This window comes from Pipistrellus hanaki, assembly GCF_964339955.1.
Source record: "Pipistrellus hanaki genome assembly, chromosome: 6".
NCBI classification, from domain to species: domain Eukaryota; kingdom Metazoa; phylum Chordata; class Mammalia; order Chiroptera; family Vespertilionidae; genus Pipistrellus; species Pipistrellus hanaki.
Window position 1 is genome coordinate 31,816,480 of NC_140508.1, and position 15,361 is coordinate 31,831,840.

General features: G+C 48.6%; 2 protein-coding genes across 2 annotated transcripts in view; both read right to left on the reverse strand.

Annotated features, from left to right (window-relative positions):
- The window catches only part of TMC2 (transmembrane channel like 2), a gene marked incomplete at both ends in the record, with an annotated part of 43,203 nt that extends 28,237 nt beyond the window's left edge, over window positions 1-14,966 (reverse strand). The window contains 4 exons of the mRNA XM_084888413.1: window positions 1,764-1,916; window positions 8,775-9,087; window positions 14,287-14,334; window positions 14,933-14,966. Coding sequence (XP_084744539.1) covers window positions 1,764-1,916; window positions 8,775-9,087; window positions 14,287-14,334; window positions 14,933-14,966 — 548 coding nt within the window. The remainder of the gene's footprint in view (window positions 1-1,763; window positions 1,917-8,774; window positions 9,088-14,286; window positions 14,335-14,932) is intronic.
- LOC311624699 (cleavage and polyadenylation specificity factor subunit 6-like) lies at window positions 3,828-5,256 on the reverse strand (the record flags this gene model as incomplete). Its single annotated transcript, XM_084888272.1, has 2 exons — window positions 3,828-4,120; window positions 4,572-5,256. 2 exons carry the CDS (start codon window positions 5,254-5,256, stop codon window positions 3,828-3,830), a joined length of 978 nt encoding a protein of 325 aa, XP_084744398.1.
- Window positions 14,967-15,361: the final 395 nt, after the last annotated feature.

Here is a 15,361-nt window from a genome sequence, read left to right on the forward strand (position 1 = left end):
TTTCCACAGTTAATAAAAGATGGGTTCAGCTGACACCTGAGAGGGGATGCGGCTCTGTTGGAGTGACAGGTGGCTGTGCTGCTCTGGTTAATGGAGGAGGAGCAGGCCCTGAGGGAGCAGGGGGAAGAGACTCAGACAAACTAGAACCACTGCCTGGAGCGGTACCTGCAGCCCAAATCATAGCCATTGAACCCAGTACATTAAAAATTCACAATTCCTATATACAATCAATATGAAATATTAATCCCTTATTGCACATTCTTTTTGTATTGTCTTCAAATCTGGTGTTCATCTTGCACCATGTGTGATGAGTTAAATTTAAATAAATTAATATAAAAAATTCAGTTTCTCAGTCACACTGGTGGGGAAAATAAGACATATTGTGGGGTGGGGGGGCGCTATTTTCAGTCGCCTGGTATCTATAACCACACGAACTGTTTTTCAAGGGCTCAGGAGCCACAGGTGGCCGCGTTGTTAGTGCAGATTTAGAGCACTTCCAGCCCAGAAGGTTCTGTGGGTCAGCCTTGGCCTGGAGGCACCCAGGGAGCCATTTTCCTGCAGCTGCTCAGGAGACAACGTGATAATCTGCAGGACAGTGAGCAAGCTCTGCCAGGACCCTTGTAAGGGTCTGTCAGGGTTTGTGCAGCCAGCATCTTTACTATGCCCGCTGGCGGCAAACGGAGTTAAAATAAAACCGCCACGTTTTCCTACACAATAGAGGGGGGGAGGCAGTTGACTTGAGCCATAAAGAAACTCAGGTGTGAAAGAGATCAACCAAAGAACTTATATGCATGTCTGCATGACCCATGGACACAGAGAATGGGGTGGGGGGCAGGGGTGGGCTGGAAGGGGTTGATGCGGGGGGGGGTGGGGGGAGGGAGGAAGGGACATATGTAATACTTTCAACAATAAAGATTAAAAAAAAGAAAGAAACTGAGGTGTGAGAGGAGCTGGGGAAAGTGTCTTTGCTGAGAGGAATGGGGCAGGGGGTGTCACCCCAACCCCATGGCAGAAACATGGAAGAAGGACTTGGGGGAAATGGTAACTGCGGATGGGAATTTTTTAGGAGAAAACCAGAGTGAGGCAGTGTGCCTCCTGTTCTTATCTCAGCACTGCTGTAGACACTCAAGCATCAGAAAGCGCTGGTGTGCCAGCCGTCATCGGACACCGTTGAGAAGCGGCTGAGTAGAAAGCAGGAGCCAGGAGTGTGTGCAATGTTCACGGAGCACCCTCAGAAGCTTGGCCCGGGGTTAGGCATTTGGGACCCGTGAGTACTGAGACAGGCCCTTCCTGCTCTCCGCAGGGTGAGTGTGCTACACATGGAGGATTCTGGGTGCTTAAAGCACAAGAGAGTCTGAATCTGTTGAGATGGGGGTGGGGGGTCACAGAAAGTCCCCCAAGGAAGGCTGCGAAGGAAGCACAGAAGCCACCAGAAGGGGTGGGGGTGAGACAGAAGGGGCAGCTGGGCAGTGGAAGGGTGGGGCGCAGACAGGAGCACCAGGATTCTGTCTCTCCGGCCTGGCCCGGCTCCTTGCTGGCCAAACAGCACAGTCTTAGTCAACAGCCCCGGCCCAGGCCCGTCTTGGCTGAAAGGGCAACTCGCCTGCCCCTCAGCTCTGTGCTTGTGCTGGGGGCGCAGGGGACCCGGAGAGCGGGAGGGTGGTCCCCCTCCTGTGAAGGCCCTGGGGGCAGAGAGGAGGAAGGGGCTCCAAGCAGGAGCGGAGCTTTTGGACACTGAGAAGCCCGGCCGAGCCCCTGCTCACCTGAGCTCCCTCAGCTTCTTGGCCATGGGCCAGGGCTGGTTGCGCATGTGGGTAATGAGCTTCTTCTTCTCTTCCACCTGCTCCCAGATCCTGGCCAGCTCCTCCTCAGACAGAGACTCCCGGGCAGAGGCGCTGGAGGCCACAGAGGGCGATCTGGAGGAGAGCCAGGGCAGAGCAGAGAGTGAAGAGGAGGTGAGCATGGGATCAGAGGAGCCCAGAGCAAGACAAACGGGCCCCAGACACACAGCTCTGACCACCCCTGGCAGGCCTGCGCCTGCTCAGAAGCCCTCAGGGACTCCCCCTCCTGTAGAAGAGGCCTGTGGCTCTGTCCTGTAGCTCAAGCCACCGGGGGGAAGGCCTCCCCAAATTCCACTTCTCCTAGTCCCCCCACATCCCAGACCCCAGCACCGTGCTGCCCAATAGAAACACAATGCGTGCCACAAACTGTAATTTAAAAATTTTAAAAAAAATATATATTTTATTGATTTTTTACAGAGAGGACGGGAGAGGGATAGAGAGTTAGAAATATTGATGAGAAACATCGACCAGCCGCCTCCTGCACACCCCACACCAACCAATGTATATGCCCTTGCCTGGAATTGAACCTGGGAACCTTTAGTCCGCAGGCCGACACTCTATCCACTGAGACAAACTGGTTTTGACAATTTTAAATTTTTTAGTAGCCCCATTAAAGTGGTAAAAGGAAATGGGTAAAATTAATTTTTAATAATGCCTTTTATTTAATCTACCATATTAAAAATTATAATTTTAACGTGTAATCAATATAAAAAATTATTAAAGAGATATTTTCCACTTTTTTTTGTACTGTCTTCAAAGTTTGGTGTTCATTCTGCACTCCGAGTGCCTGTCAATTCAGACATTACCATACATTCTTCATTAAACATATCAGATCCGTATTTGAATTTCATAAAATTTATAATTGAAAAAAGTAGATTTGTATACCTCAATTTTTTGAGACATAAAAGTTTCCCGATAAAAGAAGCAAGTGGCAGAATGTCATTTTCTTTTGACATTTGCATCTGCATTGGCAAAGAAATGCTTTGGCTTTAGAGTAAAATTGTTTTCCAAACTACATCTGTGTGTCCAAGTGAAATAAATGTACTGACTCTTGGGTCAGTTCTATATTAACATCAAATTAAAATTAAATTGAATGGGAAATTCAGTCCCTTGTCACACCAGCCACATTTCAAGTACCCAGCACGTGGCTGGTTGCTGTTGTATTGGACGATGCTGCTGCCGAGAACTTTCGGCGGGAAACCCTGTTGTGTGATGACCCTCAGCATCTCATGGACAGGACTCTGTGCTCAGCTGCCACCGAAATCCAGATTCTTCCCCCTCCCCCCCGCCACCCCCATTAAACAGTTTATTACAACATTACATCTATTGTAATCAGAGTGGTGCTGTTTATAGACATTATCATATCAACATTTTTAACAAGAACAAACTACTACAAAAACAAGCATTTGACATTTATTTGACCTTTATTTCAATTGCTTGCACATTGTAACAGCCAAAAAGTATATAACCAGTAATAAACTTACAGAAGCTATAACTTTTAAAAAAATATATATATTTTATTGATTTTTTACAGAGAGGAAGGGAGAGGGATAGAGAGCTAGAAACGTCAATGAGAGAGAAACATCGACCAGCTGCCTCCTACACACCCCCCACTGGGGATGTGCCCGCAACCAATGTACATGCCCTTGACCGGAATCAAACCTGGGACACTTCAGTCCGCAGACCGACGCTTTACCACTGAGCCAAACCGGCTTCAGCCAGAAGCTATAACTTTTAAACCACACAGGTTTTCCTCAAATAAAAACAGTTAAGCAACATAAAAAATAAAAGGAGAGCTACTGGTTGCCATTCATGCAGATTTGCTTAATTCAGATCTATTCCTGTTCATTTATCCATGAATCCTTACAGGTTCATTTATCCATGAATCCTTACAGGTTCAGTTCAATCACAAAAAGCAAACTGCTGGACAGGCATCATGTTTCCCTCCTGGAGAATGTTTTTGTCTTTGAAGGTGTTCCTCTTCCTTCAGCTTCTAACGATGACGATACTTGCGCTGTCGGTCACGCTCTCGGTCTCGCTCTCGGTCGCGCTGTCGGTCACGCTCTCGGTCTCGCTCTCGGTCCCTATGTCGGCCACGGTGTCTCTCTCTTTCTCTGCTTCTCTCTCTATAATAATCATCACGACGATCTCTACTGCGGGATTTATGACGCCGACTCTTTTCTCCTGATCTACTACAGTCCCTCTCTCTGGATCCTTCACGTCCTGACCCAGAACCATAAGCCTTGGATTCAGTTGCACGAAGGCAATCTTGCAAAGAGCTAAGAAGAACTTTGCAACGATCATCAGTGTATACTTTGGATTGTTTAATTAAAGAAATTGCAGCTACCAATGTCTCAGTTGCTCTCCCATGATTACCAGAACTGGCATCAGACATAGCTCTTGAAATAGCGCTGCTTGAGATTGCTCTATTTTCATTCACGATTCCTTCAAACTCGGCTTCACTCGGTGGCGTTCTTGCTGTCTCCATTTCCCTTGCGGGAGGCCCAGAGTCCCCCCTATCATATGGCGGAGGTCGGCCACATGGATCTGTTGGTGGGGGGCCCCGACTGTCTGAGGTGGGCATGCCGCTGTGAGTCGGTGGAGGAAAGAAAGCTGGGTTCACATGTGGAGCTGGCCCTGGGGCACCTGGAGGCGGTCCTGGAAGATGCGGGGGAGGAGCAAGTGTAAAGGGCGGCCCCAGGGGACCAGGTGGACGAGGTGGGAAGGGACCTGGCGGTGGAGGTGGTCCTGCTGGCCCAGGAAATGCGTCCCCACCGGGCACAGCCCCCGGGAACCGGCCCCGTCCTCTCCCACCTCGTGGAAACGCTGCGCGGGACCGGCCTCCTCGGGGACCAGCTCTCCCTGCCCCAGCTTTGCCTCGTCCTGATCCTGTAAGTTTCCTGTACTTCATTGCAAGGCCACGCAGGTACTGTTCATCGCATGGAATCACAACAGGATTCCGACCGTGAAGTTCTCTTTCAGGCAACAGATCCTTTATCTTTCTTGAGGATTCTCCGGACCCAACGTCAACAAGGGCAATCCCCTTTGACCGGCCGTTGGCCCGCTCCTCAAAAAACCTTATCTCCAGAATATCATGGACTCCCAAAGAACGCACTGCTTCGGCTAGGTCCTCAGCGGTTGTCCACCACGTTAGGTCTCCGATGTATACCGCAGACCTCTTCTCCGTGTGTGTACAGACATCATCCGGTGCGGCTCCTCTTCCCACATCATCGCCAGCAGCTGGTGAGAGAGGTTCCATGTAATCCCAGTATTCTGGGCCATCGCCATTATTTGCGCATGGAGAGATGGCATCGCTGTACAAATCTGTCTCTTCAGGCCCGCCACATTCAGCTTCCTGGTAGAACTCTTCGTCTACATCCGCGTAAATGTCTAAGTAGTCCTCTGCGTCCGCCATCCTGCCTCCGCTGCCACTGCCTCTGCTGCTGCTGCCACTGCCTCTGCCGCTGCCAGAATTGTGTGTTCTCTTCAGGCCTCTTTCTGTCTTAAGTACAGTCACTCTCACCTGAATTAATCTAATCCAATCAACCTGGTCCAATTGGATCCACTAACTTTAATCTGATTAGCTTGATTTAATTTTATCACCTTGATTTATGCTGGTCAATTAAATATCTGATCAACTTGATTTAATTGGATCAGAAGGTTACAGTTTGATTCCCAGTTAGGGCATATGCCCAGGTTGTGGGCTCGTTCCCCCAGTAGTCAATCAATGATTCTCTATCTCTCCCTATCTCTCTTAAATAAATTTAAAAAATTAAATTAAAAAAAATATATATGAGAGATCAGATAGCCTCTTTTTTAAAAATACATTTTATTGATTTTTCACAGAGAGGAATTGAGAGGGATAGAAAGATAGAAACGTTGGTGAGAGAGAAACATCGACCAGCTGCCTCTTGCACACCCCCCACTGGGGATGTGCCCCCATCCAAGGTACGTGCCCTTGACAGAAATCGAACCTGGGACCTTTCAGTTGGCAGGCCAACGCTCTATCCACTGAGCCAAACTGGTTTCGGCAGATATCCTCTTGACTGGATAGTCAACTCACATCATCTGTGAAGGGCAGATAGATATCAGATACCTCCAGATGGGATACCTTGAGAGGGACACAGTATCGCTTATATGGTATTCAAGCTGGGATGCATAATCTAGCCATGAAAACACATCAGAAAACCCCCAAAATGAGGAACTTTCTATTAAACACAAAAACAGGATTGTACCTTCAAAAGCGTCATAAAGGAAAGGCTGCAAAACATCCCAGATGAAAGGAGACTAAAGAGATATGACAACTAAGTCAAATACTTGAACCTACATGTGTTCCTATACTAGGGGAAGAAAAAGAAATGCTATAAAGAACATTACCGGCCGAAACCAGTTTGGCTCAGTGGATAGAGTGTTGGCCTGTGGACTGAAAGGTCCCAGGTTCGATTCTGATCAAGGGAATGTGCCTTGGTTGCGGGCACATCCCCGGTAGGGGGTGTGCAGGAGGCAGCTGGTCGATGTTTCTCTCTCATTGACGTTTCTAGCTTTCTATCCCTCTCCCTCTCTCTCTGTGGAAAATCAATAAAATATATTTTGAAAAAAAGAGAAAATTACCGAGTCAACTGACAAAACTGAAATGCGCATAAATTAGACACGATATTGTGCTGACGCTAAGTTACAAGGGAGGGGCTGGAGAAGCGTGCTGCCAGGGCGGCCTTCTTAGCGGGTTCATTAACGGGAACATCAGGACATGCGCTTGGGTTACTGCAGGCTTTGGAGAAACAGTTTGCAGCAGTCTCCGTGAGCTTCAGCTTCTGATGAATCCTGAGGAGCAATGGAGAACCATAGCAGAGAGGTGGACAGGAGGGGATCCTAGCCCTGGAACACCCAAAAGCCCAGGGATTTTTTTTTTATACGCCTCATGCACACCCCATGATATCTGCCTGTGGGTCTTTGCATGGGGTGTTCCCTCGGTAGGGGGGGCATTCAATCATTGCTCATTCCAAACCCACCTTTGCTTTCTGCCTTGTCTAATGGTGACTGATAATTATGTCCTATCGCCCTATTTCCTCGAAAATAAGACAGTGTCTTATATTAATTTTTGCTTCCAAAGATGCGCTAGGTCTTATTTTCAGGGGATGTCTTATTTTTCCATGAAGAAGAATACGGTACCATTTATTGTTAAATGAAAATAAAGGAAATTTGTTACCTGTATACAGTTCGGTAGTACGGTAGTTGTCAACACAAACCAGATAAACTGAATCCTACAGTATCAAGAATTTACTCATTTATTGAATGACAATAATGTCATTATCTTCAGGAACATCATCATAACAATCCAATTCCTGAATTTCCTGGTGAATTTCTTGTGACTCCATTTCTTTCAGAATCAGTGGACCAAATCTCTCATGTTTAGCAATAGCACTGTCTTTAAATGAGTACTTCTTGTCAAGGTAGCCTGCTCGCAGTGCATTTGCAATGCAACTGTCAGTGATTTTCTCCCATGAATTCTTCATCCAAGTCACAACTTCTTGCAGTTCGGGTTTCACAAAGTTTCCACGCTGATTTCTCTCCATTCTATTTTCAATGTAGTCATTAATTTTCATTCTGAGACAGAACATAGGGGGAGGGGGAGGCTTATTTTCGGGGGATGCCTTATATTTCACTCAGAAGGGAACCTGTAAGTAGGTCTTATTTTCGAAGGATGTTTTATTTTTGCGGAAACACGGTAGTCTGTCAGTATCTGGGGAAGAAAGCTGAGAATTTTTCATCGCTCTATGCCCCGACATGGGCATGGATGAGTCCTTGTTTGCACCCCTTACTTTGCATCTGCCATCCAGACACTGGTGGTCTGTTGAGAATGGTGAGACTTCCCTCTAAAGTTTGGAACACGCCAAGGCCCACTGGCAATGCATTCAAGTTCTCTTTAAGTTGTTGAGGGCACTCTTCATCCTTTACCTCCGTAGTTTGTGTCCAGAGACTACCAGACAGTAGACAGAAGCCCTAACAGCCAAGGAGAGCTGACATGGTGACAGGAGAGATCAGTGGCCAGTTTGAGGGCCTGAGCTCCATCTCTGTGAAGGCGGAGAGGCACCATGGACAATGACGGGGGGTGTGGGTGAAGAGGGTTTGTTGGAACCCAGTGGGAGGGAGCGTCAACTTCACTATAGTCCTAATACCGCCACTGTTTCAAAAGCATCCCCACCCATCACCAACAGGGATTCTCGAAACATCCTGAGAAGTGAACAATGCAAAAAAGGGAGGCGAAGAGAGGGAGCTGTCCATTCAAAACTGGGAGCGAAATGTGGAACTAAAGTTTTGACTTGTCTGTATGCTGGTTCTGACTGGTTTTGACCAGTTTCTGTATGCTGGTTCTGTTCATCAGCCCACGTATGCTAGTGCTAATGAACAAAGGAAACAAAACAGGTAAAACAAACCCCAAAATCCTTGAACTTCAGAGCTGGTGGAACCTTTGAAGATCTTTTAGCTCAATGCTGTGTTTTACAGAAGAGGACACAGGTCCAGATCAGGGAAATGGTGTACTTAACGCCCTCCTATGAGTCCTGAATCCAATTTTGTTCATTTATATCAGCTCCTCTGCAAGAGCTGTGGCGAGTCACCTGCTAGAGTCAGGAGACTTGGAGTCTTGTCCCACCCTGCAGTCACCTCCCCTCCCCACGCTGAGCTCCCTCTCGCTCTGGTGTGATATGAGTTGTGGAGTGAAGAGTGCCCGGTGACCACTCCACCTGGATGGCCATGATTTCCCTCCAGGTTCTGCCCCAGATTCAGAGAGGCAAATAGAAGCAGGAGAAGAGAGCAGGGGCAGCCTATTTATAAGGTGGTGGGGGAGGAGGGTCCTCATCAGGAGAGGGAGAAAGATCAGCAGAAGAGGGAAAGCACCACTAAAAACACACCTGAATCAGAGTCACAACACACCTGTGTTTCTTCTGTTGCTTCCCCATCTCCTTCTTCTGCACCTCCTTTTCCTTCTTTGAGGATGCTCTCCGTTCCTTAAGGGAAGCCCTCCCATCTCTCTTCTTCCCCTCTCGGGCCCTCTGGGCTGTGCTCCGCTTCTGTTCCCCCAGCTCCTCTCGCTGTCTCCTGTGCTCTACCTGCTTCCTTTGGGGGGACTCTGGCCTTGGGCTGCCCTTGGCCCACTCCTTCTGGCCAGCAGAGCCTCCGCACCTGCCTGCCACACCCTCTGCTTTGGGGGCTGGCTTCCTGGAGGGTCTCCTTTCAGATCTGTCACCTGCAGGGGCAGGAAAAAGACAGGTCCCATCTGTGAGGAATCAGATGTTCAAGATGCTTCCTGGAGCTTGTGGGCTCCAAAGGCCTCTTTTGGAGCCTCCGGTCTTGGGTAAAAATTAACGTCTCCCTCCTTTGACCAGTCGGCACTCCAACACACTCTTGCCTATTCTCAGATAGAGATCCAGACACATGCCTTGCTTCTTTCTTGGTGTGCAGTCCCTTGGACTCAGAGCTAAATCACCTCCTGACTCCCAGGGTGAAGGCCAAGTGTGTGCTCTGTTTGGTAAGGCTGGACCACTGAGACGGGAAGGAGCCAGCTGGCTCCATTCTCCAGGGCTTTCCCCCTCGCGTGCCCCTGCCTGGCATGAGGAAAAGACAGAAGGTGAGAGCAGCAGGTCCTGTTCTCACCTTAGCCTTGCAGGCCACAGGTCCAGTCGGGAGGCAGAGGGAGAGGGGAAATGTGGGCAACTGCCTTTGTTGTAGTTCCAGAGGGAAGGAATGGATGAGGTAGAGTAAGCAAGGTTAGGGATGGCTGGTTTGAAGAATTTCAGAAAGACCCAGAATAGCCTACATAACATTGAAGGAGGAGAACAAAGTTGATCAACAGACATTATCTAACATCAAGATTTACTATAAATATATAATAATCAAGGCAGTGTGGTATTAGTGAAAGAATAGGCAAATACACGAATAGAGCAGAATAGAGAGGCCAGAAGAAGACTCACATAAATATAGCCAACTGAGCTTGAACAAAGGCAATTCAATGGAGATACTGTGTTTCACCAGATGGTACTGGAAAACTGGACATTGCATCACATGCAAAATAATAATAATAATCTGGACACAGACCTTTATACCTTTCACAAAAATTAACTGAAAATGGACCATAGATCTAAATGTAAAATGCAACAGATAAAACTCAAAGATAACAGAAGAGGATACCTAGGTGATCTTGAGTTTTGCAATGATATTTTGAATCTGACATCTAAAGTATGATCTATGGAAGAAGAAATGGGTAAGTTGGACTTCATTAAAATTAAAGAGTTCTGCTCTGCACTGTTAAAAAAAATGAAGAAAAAACCCCCACCAACAAAAAAATCTATATATAAAAGTCTAAGCAACCATTTGATCGTTCAACCAGTAGCTATGACCTGCACTGACCATCAGGGGGAAGATGCTTAATGCACAGGCATAGAAACATGGAACAGACTGATGAACCTCAGAGGGAAAGGGGAAGGGGGGAGGGTGGGAAGAGATTAACCAAAGATCTTATATGCATGCTAGAAGCCCCATGCACAGATTCATGCACTGGTGGGGTCCCTTGGTCTGCCCTGCAGGGACCGGGCCAAAACTTGCAGTCTAACATCTCCCAAGAGGTCCTGGATTGCGAGAGGGTACAGGCCAGCCTGGGGGACTCCACCAGTGCACAAATCCATGCACCGAGCTTCAAGTAAAAATATAAAAAAGAAAGAAAATGAAAAGACAAGTCACAGGCTGGAAGAAAACATTTGCAAAATGCATGTCTGAAAAGAATTTGTATCTAAAGTCTACAAAGAACTGCTAAAACTCCGCAATAAGAAAACAACTCAATTTAAAAATGGGCAATGGATCTCAACAGATACCTCTCCAAAGAAAATACACAGATGGCAGATAGGTATAGAAAAGAAACCAACATTGTATGTGTTCAGGGAACTATGAATGGAAACAAGAATGACTTATTAGATGACTTACAACATTAATTGCTAGTGAGGATGTGGAGTAACAGGAACTCTCATTTATTGCTAACAGGAATGCAAACTGTTACAGCCACTTTGGAAAACAATCCGGCAGTTTCTCACAATGCTAAACACAGCTTCCCCTGGAATTCAGCAGTCACACTTGTAGGGGTTTATCCAAATGAATGGAAAACTTAGTCCACATAGAAGCCTGCACACAAATGTTTACAGCAGCTTTACTTATAATTGCCAAAAACTAGATGCAAACCAGACGTTCTTTAATAAGTGAATGGATAGGTAAACTGTGGTGCACCCAGACAACAGAATATTATGCAGTGATAAAAGGAGCTATGGAGCCATGAAAACACACAGAGGGACTGACCGTAAAGGCATGTTCCTAAGTGAAAGAGGACAGTCTGAAAAAGCTATGTACTGTTTGACCCCAACTCCATGACATATGGGAAAGGCAAAACTATAAAGGCAGTGCTCTGGCTGGTGTGGCTCAGCTGGTTGGAGCATCATCCTGAACACCAAAAGGTGGCAGGTTGGTGGGTTCGATTCCCATTTGGGCACTTACCCAGATTGTGGGTTCCATCTCCGATTGGAGTACATATGGGAGGCATCTGATAGATGTTTCTCTCTAACATTGACGTTTCTTTCTATCTCCCTCTCCCTCTTCCCTCCATTTTCTCTCTCAAATCAATAAGAAAAAAGCTTGTCCTTAGATGAGAATTTAAAAAATATTTTTTAAGCCAGGACCGGTTTGGCTCAGTGGATAGAGCGTCGGCCTGCGGATTGAAAGGTCCCGGGTTCGATTCCGGTCAAGGGCATGTACCTTGGTTGCGGGCACATCCCCAGTACGGGGTGTGCAAGAGGCAGCTGATTGATGATTCTCTCTTATCAATGTTTCTAACTCTCTATCCCTCTCTCTTCCTCTCTGTGAAAAATCAATAAAATATATTTTTAAAAAAAAGAATTTAAAAAATATTTTTTAAAACACCAAGGGAGACAATAAAAAAAAAAAAAAAATCAGGAGGGGAGGAGAAGGGGAGAAAGGATGCTAGGTGGAGCACAGAGCATCTATTTCTGGGTGTACTAGTCTGTGTGTTAATGTAATGGTGGATGCATGGCATTTTGCATTTGTCAAAATGTGTACAGACAGCCAAAACCGGTTTGGCTCAGTGGATAGAGCGTCGGCCTGTGGACTGAAAGGTCCCAGGTTTGATTCTGGTCCAGGGCATGTATCTTGATTGCGGGCACATCCCCAGTAAGGGGTGTGCAAGAGGCAGCTGATCAATGATTCTCTCTCATTGATGTTTCTAACTCTCTATCCCTCTCTCTTCCTCTCTATAAAAAAATCAATAAAATATATATTTTAAAAAATCTGTACAGACAACACATAGAATGACTCCTAATGTAAACCGTGGACGTTAGCTAATAATAATGTATTAATATTGGTCCATCAGTGGTAACAAATGCACCACACTGATGCAAGATGCTAAACATAGGCGAATTGGAGGAGGGCGGGGGAAGGAAAGAAGCTTGTCTATGGGAGCTCTTTCTGTTTTCTGTGCATCTGAATCTGATCCCCTCGGGCTTGAAGAGTGACCACAAGACGAGAGTGAGAACTGAAACCTTGTACCCCACGCTCAGCCTGGACGTAGCATGCAAACTACTCTTCAGTGTCTATAGTGAGATGACTTTGTGCTCTGCCTGTCTTCATTAGCATGACTTTATTTTTCCAGGAATTTCCTGCCCAGGCAAATGGCTCATGACAGGGTTTTCCCACAGATCCTTCACCTCCTTGATGAAGAGCATCACAGACAACTTGCACCCTTAGATTCTTTGAATGCTTTGCCTCCTGGCTTTGCTATTGTGGGCTGGTATATCATAATTCGTACCCAATCCTAAACAAGCCCCCACTTTGAAAGACCTGCCTTGAGTCAAATTTTCAATTCTCAATGAATTCCGACTTTCCTTCCCCTCTGAGACAGTGCCAAAACCTGCCTGTAAGCAACACATCAGCTTTGTCTTATCAACAGGCTGTGTTTTTCATACTTAGCGAGCCAGATTTTGACAATAAATTAGGTCAACGTATTTTCAAATAAATGGTGTACTAAAGAAAAAGGCCATGGAAATAGAGAGTGATGAATTATAATTTGGGATGGTTGAAAATGACTCTCAAAGAACTGATGTTTATGCTGAATCTTGAGGGATGAACAGGACTTTGCCAGGAGAAGTAAGGGGTAGAGATATAGAGAGGTGGGGGTGGTAATTAAAGGTGGAGGGATTGTGAGCAGAGGAAATGGGACCGAGGGCCCCGGTGGAAATGCCAAGGGCTCTGGGCATGGGTTACCAAGGCAGAGCCGAGTCTCAGGGAGGATCTGGTGCTTGGGCAGGGGGTGTGGAGAGAAGGGGTTACCCAGAAAATAGTACATACCCATGGGCAGTTGGATTGGAATCTGAAGGGTGAGGGTGTGACACTGGCGTGAGTTTTGCAGGATGTGGCCTGCATCAGTGGATCATGCTAGATGCACTGAAGAGCCTATCTTGGGTTGGGGACACTGGTTCCCAGCTGTTGCAGGGCAGGCTTTGTGAGCTTGTTTGCTTCACTTGCTGTGAAGGCAAGAAGAGGCATCAAGCAGGACAGCAAACTCCACTGGGACTTGGTTCCTAATTGCTGCAGGAACTTCAGGGACCTAGGAGATCTCTGGTGTAAATAAGCACAGGGCGGACAACGGGGGACAAGAGGGAAGAACTTGGCAGAGGAGGCCGAGGAGGTGGACCTTGGAGCCAGATCCCCCACATGCTGTGCACCAGGTGGGGGCCAGAACAAGTCCCTTCCCCTCAAAATGGGGTGGAAAGAGCTCTTCCACCCCCCAAAGTTCATCGCTCCCCAAGATTCTGCTTCCTCAACCACAAGGGGGACCCTGACTGGGAAGTGAGGAGGAGAAAATGGCATGGAATCCACAGCACCTCTCATGATCTGAAGTGAAGGACAGCCACCCTGTGGGCATGGCTTCTGCCTTCCTAATGGCAGCGGGGGGGGGGGGTCCTCTCTCAGCCTATGAGAGCCTCCGAAGCAGGCCATCCCCTCTGGGTAAGCCCCCCGTGGCTCACATTCTGGATGAGAAGAGGATGAGCACCCACTACCGCTGGGATGTGTGGAGGGTAAGAGTGTGCGGCTGGAGTCCGTGACCTGGGTGAGTGTCCTGACTCCCCCCGACCCGCAGCCTGGTGCGTGTTCACTGCTTCCTATGGCTCATCTCAAAGTGACATAACTCTGGGCGTCTTCCTGACCGCTGGGGCTGAGGGCAACCCTCCCTGTGCAGCATCCGCCCCCTCTCTGCTTGAACCTCCTGCTTGGGAGGATTCCTCACAGAGACAGGGAGGGAGAGAGGGCGGAAGGAGGATGGGAGAGATGGTGGGTGGGTGCCAGGATGAGGGGGCACCGCAGGCTCCCCGGGAACGAATCACCACCTCACCTGCGCCTGGAGAACCGCTCCTCGGCCTTCCTCTCACTCCACCTCCTGCTGTAAGAGATGGGCAGATAGATGGATGGCCTCTGGACAGCCCCCCTCCCTGTCACTGTGGGAACCCTCCACCAGTTCACAGCTGCCTCAGCCCAGAGCCTGGCTCCCGTTATTTTACTAACAAATTCCAGGACCCCCATCTTGACATTTCTCTGACACCCTGGGAAAATCATGAGGCCAGAACATCCCCACAGCTCCCTGCCCCAGGCAGGCAGACAGACAGACAGACAGAGGGCATTGCTATGGAAAGGCAACTCTAACCAAGACAGCAGGAGACTGACAGACCCTGGAGGCTCTGCCTGCCTCTGCCGCTCAGCGCTCAGCGTCAGCACGGGTGTTGTGCGTGGCGCTCTGCACCTGCCACTTTACATCCCTCCAACAGTCCTGCAAGGAACGGAGGCTGCCTTCACCTCCCCGATGAGGCGGGAGAGGATGGATAACCAGACTGAGGTTGCTCAGCGAGCGGGCAGCAGGCCCTGAACTCAAACCCAGGTCCCTGTGTCTTGAAAGATCCTTTCTGCTTCCCTGTCCCTGCTGCTACCCAGGGCCCCTGGGGTTTGGGGGTGGGTGGTGGGTGCAGAGATGAGGACAGACTCACCTTCCTCCCCCGGGCCCTTTGCCTGGTGGCTCATGGTCGGCAGGGCTGGCTGGGCCCTCACTCGGCTCAGGCGGCTTGCTGGGCCACACACACCTGTGGCCTGGGGTGATTTCCTGTCCTCATGCTGGCTCACCTCCCTTCCTGGGCCCCAGGGCAGTCAGGGCTCCGGGGCTTGATGGAGATTGAATGCGGAGGTAGGCGAAGTGTGGGAGAGAGCGGGCAGGAGCCAAGGTGGTGAGCTCCCAGCCTGTCAATCCGGCCACACACTCCTCAGTTCAGGTTTCCTGGAGAGGGGCGGCGGGCCTCACCTTTCAGGCATCGCTTACAGCAGGGCCCGGAGCTGTGGCTCCTCTCCCCTTGCACTGGGCCCGCGGAGGGTGCGGAGGGGGCATCCCGGGCCTTCCCTCTAGCGCAGCCCAGGTTGGAACA